The sequence below is a fragment of the Antechinus flavipes genome, chromosome 5 (genome assembly GCF_016432865.1).
Source record: "Antechinus flavipes isolate AdamAnt ecotype Samford, QLD, Australia chromosome 5, AdamAnt_v2, whole genome shotgun sequence".
NCBI lineage: Eukaryota > Metazoa > Chordata > Mammalia > Dasyuromorphia > Dasyuridae > Antechinus > Antechinus flavipes.
In genome coordinates, this window is record NC_067402.1 from 25,794,386 (window position 1) to 25,810,947 (window position 16,562).

Here is a 16,562-nt window from a genome sequence, read left to right on the forward strand (position 1 = left end):
ATATCATTTCTGCTCCTGTGCTTCTTGTTCTACTTGCATTTGCTTCCCAGCACTAAGACAATACGTGAGCATTCCTAGGTGCTGGGAGACAAATCAAATGCTGTTTTCTGGGACCTGAATCTTTGTTTCTCTCAGGAGCTCCTTGGAAACATGAAGATGATATTTTTGCTGCTGCTTGTGTTTCTTTGGCTGCAGTCAAGAGGAGGAGAATGAAAATAATAGAGCAGGCTCTTTCCCTACTTCATGGACAAATTAGAAGATGGAGAAGGAAGAGCAATGAAATGTAATGTTTCCATCTCTAAGTAGTAAGAGCTGTTAGGAATAGAAATAACTCATCAAAGTATGAAATATTCCAGAATTGTCAGAGCAAACCTAGAATCAAGGATGTTCAGAGTCCTTTGATCTAAGCAAAATTTTGCCTTTAGCTTCTGAAGAAGTACAGAGGTTGGATGTTTGCTTGGGATCACAGAGGTAGAAATTGAATCCCATCCTCAGAATTCAAAGTTTAAACTCTAAACATTAGCCCATATTGCTTATAGGTCATATCTTTTAATGATTTATCTACTGGGTAATGGTATATATATTTATCATATTTGACTCAGTTTTCTGTTCAGTTTTTCTATTTTTTAGTAGGTATGGGTGCTATATTTTGACAGTTGTTGTTTGCTTTCATTTTTGTTTTTCTTCCCAGGTTATTCTTCTTTCTAAATCCAATTTTTCTTGAGCAACAAGTTAACTGTATAAATATGTTTACATATATTATATTTAACATATACTTTAGTATGTTTAACATGTATGGGACTGCCTTCTATTGAGGGGAGGGGCTGAAGGGAAGCAAGAGAAAAGTTGGAAGAGAAGTTTTTGCAAGGTTCAGTGTTGAAAAAGTTACCCATGCATATAATTTGTCAGTAAAAATCTATAATAACAAAAATCACAAAAAAGGAGTGCTGCCATATTCCTCTTATGACACAAATATGGTGCTGATACCTAAATGAAAACCGAGTGAATATTACAGATCAATCTACCTAATAAATATTGTTGCAAATATTTTAAATGAAATATTAGAAAGGAGATAGCAGCAAATTATCAGCAGGATAATACATTATGAACAAGTGGGATTTATACCAGGAAAGCAGTGCTGGTTCAATATTAGGAAAACCATTAGCACAATTGATTATATTGGTGACCAATAGAAATCACATGATAATTTCAACAGATGCAGAAAAAGTTTTTGTCAAAATATAGCACCCATCCCTACTAAAAAAACAATGGAGAGAATGGGGATAAAGGAAGCTTCTCTTAAAATAATAAGCAACATCTATCTAAAACCTTCAGCAAGCATTATTTGTAATGGAAAGAAGCTGGATTCATTGCCAGTAACATCAGGGATGAAACAAGGATGCCTATTATCACTTCTATTATTCAACATTGTAGTAGAAATGTTGGCTTCAGCAAGAAGCAAAAATAAGAAATCAAAGGAATTAGAATAGGCAATGAGGAAATAAAACAATCACTCGTTGCAGATGACATGATGATATACTTAGAGAATACTAGAAAATCATCTAAATATCTACTAGAAAACAATTCTCAGCTTTAGCAAGGCTGCAAAATATAAAATAAGTACACAAAACATTAGCATTTCTGTATATTACTGACAAAGCTAATCGGGAAGAAACAGAGAAATTCCATTTAAAATTACTTTAGAAAAAAAAAGTACTTGGGGGTCTACCTGCCAAGAAAAACTTAAAAACTATGTTTAGCATATATACTCAATATGTTTATGGAACCCATCTTCCTTTGTAGGAAAATAAGGCAAAAGGAAGGGGATGGGGGAAATAAAAGGATACACCAGGGGAAGGCTTGTTCAGAAGCAAAACACTTTTGAGGGGGAATTATGAAAGGAAAGAGAGAATAGAAGTGACAGGGAAAATGTAGTTAGCAATAATAATTATGAAAAGAATTTTGAAGTAAATTTCTCAAGTGAAGGTCACATTTTTCAAATGTATAGAAAACTGAGTCAAATATATATATATACACATATACACACACACACACACACACACACACACACACACACACATATATATATATATATATATATATATATATATACATACCATTACCCACTAGATAAATCATTAAAAGATATGACCTATAAGTGGAATGAACTTAGTTCTTGTCAACAACGAGGTAATTAATAGCAATTCTAAAAGACTTGTGATGGAGAGAGGCATCTTCATACACAAAAGTTTTATGGGGTCTGAATATGGATCATAAGGTATTTTCACCTGTTGATTGTTCGTCTTTGCTTGCTTGTGTTTTTGCTTTCTCTATTTCCCCTTATGTGACTTTTTCTTGTGCAGCATGATAAATGTGGACATAGGTTTAGAAGAATTGCACATATATCACCTATGTTGAATTACTTGCTGTATAGGGGAGGAGAGAAAGAAAAGGGGAAGAGAAAATTTTAGAATACAAGGTATTGCAAGGCAGAATGTTGAAAACCATCTTTACATGTATTTTGAAATATAAAAGCTATTATTATAGAAATCCAAGCAAACAAAAAAAGATATAATCTATGAATAAAGATTATAAAGTCACATAGATCCTCTGACCTGACAATACCACTACTAGGAACGAATCCTAAGGGAAATGTTTTTTATTTGGTGAGAATCTATGTGTATATTTATAGTAACTCTCTTCTCAGGGTAAAGATTTGGAAATTGAGTGTCCCATCAGTTGAATAAAGGCTGAATATATTCAGACATTAAGCAATGAAGAAACATTATGATGTTTCTATGAGAAATGATGAGCAGGATGCTACCAGAAAAAACTGGAAAGTCCTCCATGAACTCCAGCAAAGTGAAATATAAAGGCTATATAATAATAGCAAACTTGGGGGATGATTAGGTTTGAATAATTTTGCTATTCTCAGCAATGTAATGATCTGATATTATTCTGAAGGATTTTGGATGAAAAAATGCTAACCTTGTTTAGAGAAAGAACTGATCATAGCTGATACAGCCAGAAGTATAATTTTGTGTTAACTTTCTTTTTTTATTGATGGGTATTTTTTGGCAGGGGATGCAGATCTGTTTTCTTTTGCAAAGTGACTTTTAGGGAAATGTTTTGCATAACTTCACATGGGCTTTCTCACTTCCTGATATTAATGAGGAGCCTCAGAGGGCTTCTAGTCCAATATTACCAGGTCACAGATGTTAAAATCAAGCAGCACTTTTTGAAACTTGTGCAATGGATAGATAGTTGCTCTGGAAAAGCGGACCTGAGCCTGATCCTGTCCCAGCATTTACTATCTGGGCAAAATCCTTTAATCGCTCAGCCTCAGTCTCCTCTGCTGTGAAATGGGAATGGGAATAACTCCACTCTAACTGAGTTGTGTGCAGGATCCAGTGAGGTCACTAATGAAAAGCACTTTGCAAATCTTCAAAGACGTATACAGATGCTAGCTGGGGTTCTGATGCAGGCATATCAAGACAAGGAATTTTCCCAGTTTCTCTACCCACAGTAATAAGGACCTCCTCTGGGACTGAGTGTCTCTAAGTATTTTCCTAGATACATAGAGGTGAAATGACTTTCCTAAGATGATACACCCAAATGCAAAACAGGAGAGTATTTAAACCTAGGTCTCCCTGACTCTGAGGTCAAATTCCTCTCCACTACATCTCTCAAGTGAAGCAATACAGCCTAATGTGTAGAGTGTTAAATGTGGAAATTTGAGGATGGGATTCAGTTTCTGCCTCTGTGACACCAAGCAAACATCCAACCTCTGTACTTCCTCAGAAGCTAAAGGCAAAATTTTGCTTAGACCAAAGGACTCTGGACATCCCTGATTCTAGATTTGCTCTGATGATTCTGGAATATTTCATATTTAATGAGTTATTTCTATCCCAAACAAAGATGGAAACAGTGCTTTTTACTGTTCCCCCTTGTCCATCTTCTCCTTTGTCCATGAAGTAGGTAAAGAGCATCCTCTACTGTTTTCATTTTCCTCCTCTTGACTGCAACAACAGCAAGAGTAGCAGCAGCAGAACCATCATCTTCAAGAAACTCCCTGTTTTCAAGGAGCTCCTGAGAGAACCAAAGATTCAGCTCCCTTCTGGGAGTATAATCAACAGGGGTTGATTTGTCTCTCAGCACTTAGGAGTGCATTAGTGCTGGGACCCAAATGGAAGGAGAGCAAGAAGCACTGTACAGGCAATGATGGCATATGCACATAATGTCTTTGTTCCAATGGTAGATATTTATCAAAGTGATGAATGCAGATGTGAAATTAAGATTTTAAAGCAACTTAATGGTAGGGAAAGTGATTTTTTTTTTTTTTTTACAAAATTGGACATAGAAAATTCTACTCAGATTCTTATGTATCTGGAAGATACAATTAAAAGTTTGTTCCCCTTAGATTTGCATTCTCCCAAACATATTATTCGTCATATATGTACAACCCATATGCCATCAGGTGTTCCCAAACTGGGATATGAAGATGGCCAGTGGTGCCAAGAGAAATTTATCACATGTTATTAAGAATGCTTGGCAATGAATCTAATGAATCCTCTGAAATAATTTAACTGATTTTATTTCTGATGTGCATAAAGGAGGCAGTGAGGTAGAGATAAAATATCCAGTCTGGAGTCAGGAAGCCTTATTTTTCTGACTTCTATCCTGAAACACTAAACAACTCTGTGACCCTGGACAAGTGATTTAACCCTATTTGCCTCAGTCTCTTCATCCATGAAATGGACTAGAGAAGGAAAGGGCAAATTTCTCCATCATCCATGCCAGGGAAATACCAAATGAGATTACCAAGTTTTGCAAAGAAACAAACTGAAAAAAACAATGACAAAAACAATCCTAAGTAAAAGGTGACATTTATTTCATTTGACATCAAATAGATTACAAAGGAGGGTACTGAAATTCCAGGGGGGATGGGAATGAGAAAAATTTAAGTCAGCTTAGAGGGTAGAAATCCAATCTCCAGTTGATGACCATGGAGTCTGTTCTTCATCAGTGAGTAGGTGATCCTTCTTCTCTTTCAAGGAGTGGCTTGAAAACGTAAGGTGTTTAGCCCTGGAGGCTGGTAGTGGGTTGAGAATTCTTCCCTGAAGAAATGCTCAGACACGAGAATGGCAGCAAGCACAAAGATGAGCGTCTGCTGGAAAGAGAGTCATGGGACCTGGATTTGTTCCTGGAAGTGGGGGACCAGGAGAAAATACGGGAGTAACAGGCCCTCTGAAGATCAAAGCACTGAACCTGTAAATGAGGGTGCGCCGCAGAACATTGTAAAAGACAACGGTGCCAGGCAAACCACGCAGGTACACCCCAATCCAACGTAGAGGGCCTTTCATTCGATGGTTCAGTGATCCAGGATATGTCTGTAAATAGTATTCCCCTTCCTTCTTGACACAGTGAAGCAGGATCACGGCAGAATTCACCTCCATTCCTTCCTTGGTCCTCATGTGTGGGGTATAGATCCCCAAAGTCCACTGTGAGAGTTGAGTCACATCCACCACCCAGTACTGGTTGCCTAAGCTGAAAGACTGCTCAGCTAAGACGTAATGGCGAGGAAAGTCATCAGGAAACTTGGTCTCCACCTGCCAGCCTTCTCCAGCCTTGACACTCTTGCGATCCTCTGAAACAGTCACAGAGGAATGAGCTGATGTGGGATCCAGGGTAAGATCCACTCTGAACTTGTTGAGTATCTCTATCAGGCCAGGGATATAATATTCTTCCAGTACTGGGATGACAGCCTTGACCCTTTGGGCCAACACAGCCTCACACCTTCTCAGCAGCTGCTTGGCATCCTGCAGCAGATCCAGATTGAGTTGGTGGCGTGTTTCCTGCAGTTCTAGCATGAGGTCCTGCAGGCTTTGCCTGTACTGTTTTAGTCTGTCCCGCCTGGTCTTTTCCTCTTGCTTACATCTTTGAAGACTTCGGGATTCCTCTTCCTCCAGAAGAGTGTGTACTTTACTTTTTTCACAGCGAAACAAATATAGCCACTTATAAGCAGGGCTCTCCATCTGATCAAGAAGTTGTTCATCTTCCTCCACATGTTTCCCCAAGCGAATCTGAAGTTGCTGGAGCTCCCTCCTGTATTTGTGAGCAGCCTCTTGTACAGAGGAGATCTTGTGTGCCCCATGCTCTGGGGTTTCACAACATGTCACACATAGTGCTGTCTGGTCATCTTCACAAAAGTGCTTCAAGGGTTTCTTGTGAGTGACACACTGGCTCTGTTCTTCATTGCTCTCCAAAAGTTTGGAGCTGAAGTGTTTGCCTAGCTCAGTCAACTCTGCTAGGCGCCTGTTCACTACCGGGATCTCCTTGTCCTGAGAAACTTGCCTGCATTCAGGGCAGGAGAAAGCTGGGGCTCCAATTCTCCATCTGAAGGAGAGACAAGCTTGGCAAAAGTTGTGCCCACACCCGATGGTGACAGGCTCACAGAAGTAGTCCCTGCAGATGCGGCAGGTGATCTCACTCTGCATTTTTTTGAGAATTTCAACAGTAGCCGCCATTCTCTCTCTCCAATTGCTTTTAGTCTGCAGCAACCAGAGGAAGAGTCTTCCTTTCCAATGAAGGCAATGCTTCTGAGCAGGAGGATGCTCTCCTTTTATAGGAGATAACCCCACCCCTTAGACCCTCCCACTGAAGGTGTGAATTCCACAAGCCTAGAATCCTGTAGTACAACCTGTTAACTCTTCTTGGTGGAAGAAGCCCTGAAGCTTCTGAGTTCACACCTTGGTTGGTTCCTTTGAATTGACACGTTCTACCAAAGACAATGGCTTTCTTTGTATCTCAGGAGTTATGTGTGCTAAGAAAACATGAAAGTTTGGCTCCATGGATTTTCAAATCTAATTTGTGAGCAGACTTTATGTAGACAGAAGGGAATTGAAAATTGTCTAAAATGAAGCTAAATAGAATTACAAAATGATATAGTTTTTATTATTTTAAGAATTAAACCACCTTTTTAAACATTAATATTTTCCCATTGAGTACAAAAATCAAATTTTGGCATTTGTGGTTTTTTTTTTTCATTTTTGAATTTCAAATTCTTTCACTTCCTCCCTAGCCTCTCTCCTCCCCCACACTGTAAACAAGATGGTATTGTTCAGACATGTGCAATCATGTGAAACATATTTCCAAATTAGTCATGTAATTTATTTAAAAAAACTAATTTAGCATTTTAAGCAATTAATTTAATTTTCACCAGATAAAAACTTAATGGATTTTCAAACTCATGTGGGAAGATTTCATTTCCTCCCCTCCCCCCACTTCCCATTCTTTTCCAAATGGGAGTTAATTAAAATACATAAGGATGGAAATTATATCTTGCCAAATGCCACCATAGACATTGAAGTGGTGTCAACTGATTATGTAATCGAGCACAAAAACCTCACAATCAAATGGAGAAAAGCAGAAATATAAAATGCTTCCTTTTCAGACAATGATGTAATAAAAATTACATTCAGCAAAAAGCCAGGGAAAGATGAACAAAAGACAATTGGAAATTAAATATTGTGTTGCTAAGGAATGAGTGGCTCAAGCAACAAGTCATTAAGACTATCAATAATTTCATCCAAGAGAATGGCAATAATAAGACAGCATATGAAAACTTTTGAGATGGAATGAAAATAGTTCTTAGTGGAAATATTATAATTCCAAATAGTTATATGAACACAATAACAAAAGAGGAGATCAATGAATTCACATGCTAAAAACAAATCTAGAAAAGAACAAAAGGTCAAGAATATGAAGAGATTTGATGGAAAAAAATACAAATAATGGTGGCCTAGCTGTACCACATGTAAAATTCTTTTAAAAAGCAACTGTCATCAAATCATATGGTACTAGCTAAGAAACAAGTGGTGGAGCAAATGAATAGGTTAGGTAAAAATGACATTAATCAATGACAATAGTGATGTAGTATTTATCAAATACTTCTACCTTCAGGGATAGGAATTAATTATTTCACAAAAGTAGCTAGGAACACTAATAAATAAGATGTCAGGAAATTGGCATAGATCCACATCTCCCAAAAAGCTAAAATAAGATCAATAAAAGTATGCGATTTGGGCATGGAAGGTGATGCCATAGGCAACTCAGGAGATCAAGGATTAGTCTACCTCTAAGATCTTTGGAAAAGGGAAAAATTTTGCCCAAAGAAGAACTAGAGAACTCTATGAAATACAAAATGGACAACAAAACAAAGACTACCAAGTTTAAAGGGGAAGCACTAAATTGGGAAGAAATTTTACAGGCAGTGTTTATCATAAAGGCATCATTTCTAAAATATATGAAGAATTGTGCCAAATCGATAAGAATACAATTGTTTAAAAAATTATTGCTCTACCTGACTTTTATGATAAAAAAGAGCCTTGTCATCATCTTTCTAGAAATTATCAAGAAAAACTATCCTCATATTCTAGAATCAGAAGGAAAAATAGAAATGAAAGAATCCAAATATCACATGTTGAAAGAGATCCCAAAATAATAAATCTCAGGAACATCAAATCTGAATTCTGAAACCCCCAGATCAAGGGGAAAGTATTGCAAGCAAACAGAAAGAAACAACTCAAGTGTATTATAGCCAAAATCAGGATAACAGAAGATTATCTGCTTCTACATTAATAAATCACAAGGCTCAAAGTACTATATTCTAGAAACCCTTGGAGCTAGGGTTACAATCAAGAAACATCTACCCATAAAACTGAATTTATCCCTTCAGAAGAAATGTGGCTATTTGATGAAATAAAAGATTTTCAAGCATTTATCATGAAAAGACTTGAGCTGAATAGAGAATCTGATATTCAAATACAAAACTCAAAAGAAGTATAAGGATGGAATGAGTAAAAGAAATCATAAGGGACTTTACAAGATCATTCTAACAGGGGGAAATACTATTTGTAAATCATAAGAACTTTCTTGTTATTAGGAATATAAGGAGTATATATATGAAAAAATAATTTGCAGTGGAGGGGGAGAGAAGTAATGGAGGTGGAGACAGTGTACAATTGGCTCAAAATAGAAATAACATAAAATCTCAGTATGGATATACAGTCGATCTTACTCTTCTGTGGTAGATAATTTACACCATTTCATCTTTTTTTTTCTTTTTTCTCTTTCTCTTTCCATTCCTCTTTCATTCCTCTGTTTTTCCATATTATCCCTTTATATTCAACTCACACGGTGCCATATATATATAATACTCCTAATTTCCATAATTTGAACCAAAGTTCCATGTTTTCTTAGCATATCTCCTGAGAGACACAGGAAGCCATTGTCTTTGGTGGAACGTGTCAATTAAAAGGAGCAAATCAGGCTGTGTGAACTCAGAAGCTTCAGTGCTTCTCGCAACAAGAAGAGTTAACAGGTTGTACTGCAGGATTCCAGGCTTGTGGAATTCACACCTTCAATGCGAGGACCTAATGGGTGGGGTTACCTCCTATAAAAGGAGAGCATCCTCCTGCTCAGAAGCACTGCCTTCATTGGAAGGGAAGACTCTTCCTCTGGTTGCTATAAATTGGAAGCAATTGGAAAGAGGAAAATGGCTGTTACAGTGGAAATTCTGAAGAAAATGCAGAGTGAGATCACCTGTAGCATCTGCAAGGACTACTTCCGTGAGCCTGTTACCATCGGGTGTGGGCACAACTTTTGCCAAGCTTGTCTCTCCTTCAGATGGAGAGTTGGTGCCCCAGCTTTCTCCTGCCCTGAATGCAGGCAAATTTCCCAGGACAGGGAGATCCCAGTAGTGAATAGGCGCCTAGCAGAGTTGACTGAGCTAGGCAAACACTTCAGCTCCAAACTTTTGGAGAGCAATGAAGAACAGAGCCAGTGTGTCACTCACAAGAAACCCTTGAAGCACTTTTGTGAAGAGGACCAGACAGCACTATGTGTGACATGTTGTGAAACCCCAGAACATGGGGCTCACAAGATCTCCTCTGTACAAGAGGCTGCTCACAAATACAGAAGGGAGCTCCAGCACATTCGAAGTCATCTGGGGAAGCATTTGAAGAAAGATGAACAACTTCTTGCTCAGAAGAAGAAACCTGCTATTGACTGGCAAGAGTTGATCAGCAGTGAAAACAAGAAAGTGCTCACTCTTTTGGAGGAAGAAGAATCCCGAAGTCTTCAACGATGTAAGCAAGAGGAAAAGGCCAGGCGGGACAGACTAAAACAGTACAGGCAAAGCCTGCAGGACCTCATGCTAGAGCTGCAGGAAACACGCCACCAACTCAATCTGGATCTCCTGCAGGATGCCAAGCAGCTGCTGGGAAGGTGTGAGGCTGTGTTGGCCCAAAGGGTCAAGGCTGTCATCCCAGTACTGGAAGAATATTATACCCCTGGCCTGATAGAGATACTCAACAAGTTCAGAGTGGACCTTACCCTGGATCCCACATCAGCTCATTCCTCTGTGACTGTTTCAGAGGATCGCAAGAGTGTCAAGGCTGGAGAAGGCTGGCAGGTGGAGACCAAGTTTCCTGATGACTTTCCTTTCCATTACGTCTTTGCTGAGCAGTCCTTCAGCTTAGGCAACCAGTACTGGGTGGTGGATGTGACTCAACTCTCCCAGTGGACCTTGGGAATCTACACCCCACACATTAGGACAAGGTGGGGAAGGGAGGTGAATTCTTCTATGATCCTGCTTCACTGTATCAAGAAGGAAGGGGAATACTATTTACAGACATATCCTGGGTCATTGAACCATCGAGTAAAAGGCCTTCTACCTTGGATTGGGGTGTATTTGTGTAATGGCCCTGGCACTGTTGTCTTTTACAATGTTCTGCAGGGCACTCTCATTTACAGGTTCAGTGCTTTGATCTTCAGATGGCCTGTTACTCCTGTATTTTCCCCTGGTCCCCCACTTCCAGGAACAAATCCAGGTCCCATGACTCTCTTTCCAGCAGACTCTCATCTTTGTGTTGGCTGTTATACATGTGTCTGAGCCTTTCTTCAAGGAGGAATTCTCAATGTACCACCAGGCTCCAGGGCTGTACACCTTCCATTTCCAGCTTTCCCTTGGAGGAGAAGGATCACATACTCACTGATGAAGAACAGACTCCATGGTCATCAGTTGCAGACTGGATTTCCACCCTTTAAACTGTCTTAAATGTTTTTCATCCCATCCCCCTAAAATTTCAGTAAACCCTTTTTTGTGCTCTATTTGATATCCAATGCAATAAATGTCATCTTTTACCATGCTTTAGCTTATTTTTGTTGTTCTTTCATTTCATTGCTCTGTAAAACTTTGTGACCCCATTGGTTTCTTTTTGGCAAGGATGATGAAGGAATTTGCCTTTTCTTCTCCAGCCCATTTCATGCCTGAGGAGACTGAGGCAAATTGGGTCAAATAACTGCTTAGAATCACAGATCTACTAAAAATAGATTTGTAGTCAGGAAAATAAGACTTCCTAATTCCAAACTGAATAGCTTATCATTTTGGTTCATCAAGCCACCTCATTATACACATCAGAAATAAATTAATTTTAAAGGGGAGTTAAATTAGTTGCCAACTATTCCTTTTTTTTCCCTTTTTTGTTTTCTTTTTTTTAATTATAGCTTTTTATTTACAAGATATATGCATGGGCATTGACAATTGCAAAACCTTCTGTTCCAATTTTTCCCCTCTTTCCCCCCATCCCCTCCCCGAGATAGCAAGTAGACTAATACATGTTAAATATGTTAAATACAATATATGTATACATTTACATACAGTTATTTTGCTGCAGTTCCAATTTGTTAATAATGAACAGAACCAGCTACAACCTGCAAAAGACCACTGGGAAATGAGTGTGGACCACAACACAGCATTTCCACTCTTTCTGTTATTGTTTGCTTACATTTTTGTTTTTCTTCCCAGGTTATTTTTACTTTCTTTCTAAATCTGATTTTTCTTATGTAGCAAGATAACTGTATAAATATGTCTACATATATCGTATTTAACATATGCTTTAACATATTTAACATGTATGGTTCAACCTGCTATGTAGGGGATGGGGTGGAGGGAAAGAGGGGAAAAGTTGGAACAGAAGTTTCTGCAAGGGTAAATGTTGAAAAATTACCCAAGCATATGTTTTGTCAATTAAAAGCTATAATAAAAGAAAAAAAAATCAAGAGCCAGTGCCTCCTTTTTTCTGTTCCTGTCTGTGGCCACTTCTGGCCACATGTGAAAATAATAAGAATACTTAACTTTTTTTAGGCAGTTTAGAGTTTCCCTGAACATTGACTTTTTCTTTTGAGCAACATAGTAAGATTTGACTTTGTAAATATCAGATGAATAAAGTTCAGTGTAAATATTTAGAAAACATTCTCCTATTCATCCTGATAGAAATTCAAACCTCGGAACCTGATATTTTCAATCCACCCTCAAAGTATATAATCATACTGATTTTTCAAGTGACCTGCCACCTTTCTAAACAAAGAAGAATGATAACATATATCTATGACACTTTTTAGTTTACAAAGCAGTTATCTCACAACAAACTCCTAAAATAGGCACTGTTATTATTCTGATTTTAAAAATAAGGCAGTTGGGGCCCAGTGAGAAGAAGAGATATAAAAAATTATGGTTGCCCGGTGGAATATCAGCCTCATTAATCACCAAAGAAAAATGCATTAGCTTTAAAGAGGAACATCCTAAAGTCCGGGGTTCTTAAATATTGAAATGGTCCATTGAATTGGGCTTAAGAATTATATTTCCTGGAGGTAAATGTTTAAAGAGACAAATTTCTGTCTACAAGTATTGGAAGAAAAGAGTTGTCTTTTTAAGTTAAAGAAAGGAGTCAAGTGGTGTCATTGTGCATAGAACACTGGAAGTCTCATCTTTCTGAATCCAAATCTGGACTCCCACACTTATTAGTTGTGTGACATTGGGCAAGTCACTTAATTTTTTATCTGTTTACTCAACTGTAATGTGAGATGAAGAAGAAAATGGCAAACCACTTCAGTATTTTTGCCAAAAAAACCCCAAATAGGGTCACAAAGAATCAAAAATGACCAAAAAATGACTAAACAACAGTTGAACTTAATTTGTCACTGAGAAAACTAAAATGTTGAACATTTTGCCTAAAAAGCCATAATTAAATCTAGATTTAGAGCTGGAACAAAACAAAACAAAATCAACAGATCTTTCAATCAGATCCTTTATTATGTATAGGATGAAAATACAAATCAGAGAAGTCAAGGAAATGGCTGAAGATCACACTAATTTAAGCCTTAATCCAGAGGACCTCCTTTCAACCAATTAAACAGGAATTATTTGATTTGGATCAGATATGTAATTAGAAAACTGGTCTTCAAGTCTGGACCTTAATGCTTTTTTTAAATTTTATTTTATTTTATTTATTTTTAATAAAACTTTTTATTTACAAAACATATGCATGGGTAATTTTTCAACACTGACTCTTGCAAAACCTTTTGTTTCAAATTTTCCCTCTTTCCACCCATCCCCAACCCTAGATAGGAGATAGTCCAATACATGCTAATTATATTAAAATATATGTTAAATCCAATAAATGTATTCATAGTTATAGTTATCTTGCTTCACAAGAAAAATAGGATCAAGAAAAAACTGAAAAAGAAAATAGAATGCAAGCAAACAACAACAGAAAGAGTGAAAATGTTATGTTGTGATCCACACTCAGGTCCCATAGTCCTCTCTATGGGTGTAGGTGGCTCTCTTCATCACTGAACAGTTGGAACTGGTTTGAATCATCTCATTGTTGGAGAGGGCCACGTCCATTAGAATTGACCATCATATAATCTTGTTCTTGCCTTGTATAATGATCTCCTGGTTCTGCTCATATCACTTAGTATCAGTTCATGTAAGTATCATGCTCTTACAGAGCAATAATATCCCATAACATTTATATACCATAATCTATTCAGCCATTCTCTGACTGATGGGCCTCCACTGTTTCCAATTTCTTGCCACTACAAAAAGGGCTATGACAAACATTTTTGTACATGTGGATGCCTTTCCATCCTTTAAGATTTCTTTGTGATAAGCTGAATAGAATACTGTTGGATCAAAGGGTATGCACAGTTTAATAACTTTTTGAATATAGTTCCAAATTGCTCTCCAGAATGGTTGGATCTGTTCACAGTTCCACCAACAATGTTTCAGATGGCCTTGACACTTAACATTTGTATGATCATAGATAAATAATCTCTCTAGCACTCAGTTCTATAAAATTAATATTTTGGACAATATGGCTTCAGAGGTTCTTTCCAGAGTGAAATTCTGATGCTTTAATCTGATTGAACATCTGATGTGGGACTAGTTTCTCCTTTGAGGTGCCATAGGGAATACAAGTAGGTGGAATGGTACAGCAGAATGAGTATTGGATTTGGAGTCATAAGGCATGGATACTATCTATGGATCTTTGATAAATCATTTCACTTTTTTCACCTTCACTTTCTTCATTCATAAAATGAGAAAATTGTATGTATTTATTGTATTGTAAGTATGCATATATTATATTGTATTTGCAAGATTGTATTGTATTTATGACCTCTTCCAATTCTAAATATATGATTGTTTCAGTGATTATTCTTTATTGTCAAGAAATATAAAATATAATTTTTAATAGATTGAATTCACTAAATGTATTTTATTCAAATGAAGACAATAGCATAATTATCCCTTTCTTACTCTTCATCTGTGTTTCTTCTTTTAAAAATATGGAGGGGCAGCTAAGATGGCACAATGGATAGAGCACCAGCCCTGAAGTCAGGAACATCTGAGTTCAAATTCAGCCTCAGATAGTACTTCTAACTGTGTGACCCTGAGCAAGTCACTAAACTTTAATTGTCTCACCCCCCTCCCCCCAAAAAAGAAAGAAACAATAGGAAAAAAGAGAAAGCAACTGTTTGTTATCCTTTCGATTCACAATTAAGATTCAGTTTTTTTCACATTCAGTGTCCTCTCTTCCCACCCAGTTTTAGCCATCATTGATTTAGCAATATGGTGTATCTGGCTTAAACTGAATCATCTGACTGCACTGAAGGTGAGAAAGTTCTTGTAACTGAGCCAGAGGCTAGTAAACAAGTATCTCAGCTAGATTCAACACCATTTATCATGAAGAAGAGGGGAAGACCACTTCTCTCTTTTTAGGGAAAACAATAAGTACTGGATCATTAATCTTTAAGTAACAATGGCTGTCTTTGTCCGAAGGTATCTTTGAATATATTGGGAGCAGGATCTGTTATCCCTTTTTTCTTTAACTTATTGAACTATCCTGTTCTTGTATCTTTACTCAGACATGATCAAATGGGCTTGTTGGTTTTAACTGAAGAGTTGGCTGACTAATGGCCTGTATAACAAGGCAATTTTAGTATATAGCTTGTGAGTGTCTCCATTTGAAGAAGATACCTGTGAATATTCTGATTTCAGACTTCTGAAAGAATCTTAGGGCATTACATACCTTTCAAGCAAAGTTTCTTCAATGGTACAATGCCTCTGGGATTTGTAAAAACAGTCATCTTCATGATCTACTGGGGTTTGTCCCTAAAACACTGGACAAACTCAAAGGCATAAAACACCACTTATTATATCTATGATGAGTCATGTCACTGAAAATTCCCTAGCTTGTGTCTAATTAATATGAACTCTGAATTGATTTATTTTACTTGATATTTCACATTCTGACTTTAAGGATACAGATATCAGAGTGGGAAGTATTAGGATGAAAATCCGATTTTGATATGACTGGATCTGTGCTTTCTAAATCATTGTGCTTAGGCTAATACTGTTCGTGTATTTTTCTGAAAAAGTTTATCATTCATATATGGTAAATGCGCTGACTTGTGTTCCTTGATTAAATTTCATATTAAAAGGATGAGCTACTATTGATGGTAAGGGTAGTAATAGAGATGCAAATTCTCCCTTTCCTAAAAATAAAGCAAAATACATTCATGAAACATTAAAAAACACAAAAGAGAACAAAAGAAAATTAAGAAAAGGGACTTTGGAGCATCAGGATATTTGTTTTTTGCTACTATTGGATTATTTATTTTTTAGATTAGATTATTTTATTATATATATATTATATAACATATATATTATATTTTAGGTACATTTTTAAAATCTGGGCATGATAGAAATTCAATTTTGTATAACAGTTGCCTTTTTATATTGAAATGTTTATATTTAATATAAAATAAAATTTAATTAAAAACAAAACATCACTAGTTAAACTAGATGTGTGATCACCATATTTTTTCTGAATCATTAGGAAACAGGATAGGGTAGTAATAATTATCTTCCTTAAAGTATCAACATGTGACAAGCCATGTCACTGAAAATTCTGCCATTTGTTTGAAATATAATCGTGGAAGACCTCTTTGCTATGTGTAGTGTTCTTTGTTAGTTTTCTGGAGGTCTTTGGGGCAGCCTTCTCTTAAGCAGAGTAATCACCACAAGATTAGCCAGGTGTTAAAGTCCAAATCCTTTATTATCTCCTTCACAATTTTGTCCCTTGCCTGGGACCCGGATTAGCTTTTATAGTAACCTTCCTGAGTCTTGGTTTCAGTGGAGAAGTGCAAGAGGCCAG

General features: G+C 37.0%; 2 protein-coding genes across 2 annotated transcripts; one reads left to right on the plus strand and one right to left on the minus strand.

Annotated features, from left to right (window-relative positions):
- Positions 1 to 5,129: 5,129 nt before the first annotated feature.
- On the minus strand, positions 5,130 to 6,527 carry LOC127539344 (E3 ubiquitin-protein ligase TRIM11-like). The gene has a single exon (XM_051963515.1). The coding sequence runs from the start codon at positions 6,525 to 6,527 to the stop codon at positions 5,130 to 5,132; it is 1,398 nt and encodes a 465-aa protein (XP_051819475.1).
- Positions 6,528 to 9,556: 3,029 nt separating this feature from the next.
- On the plus strand, positions 9,557 to 10,954 carry LOC127539343 (E3 ubiquitin-protein ligase TRIM11-like). The gene has a single exon (XM_051963514.1). The coding sequence runs from the start codon at positions 9,557 to 9,559 to the stop codon at positions 10,952 to 10,954; it is 1,398 nt and encodes a 465-aa protein (XP_051819474.1).
- Positions 10,955 to 16,562: the final 5,608 nt, after the last annotated feature.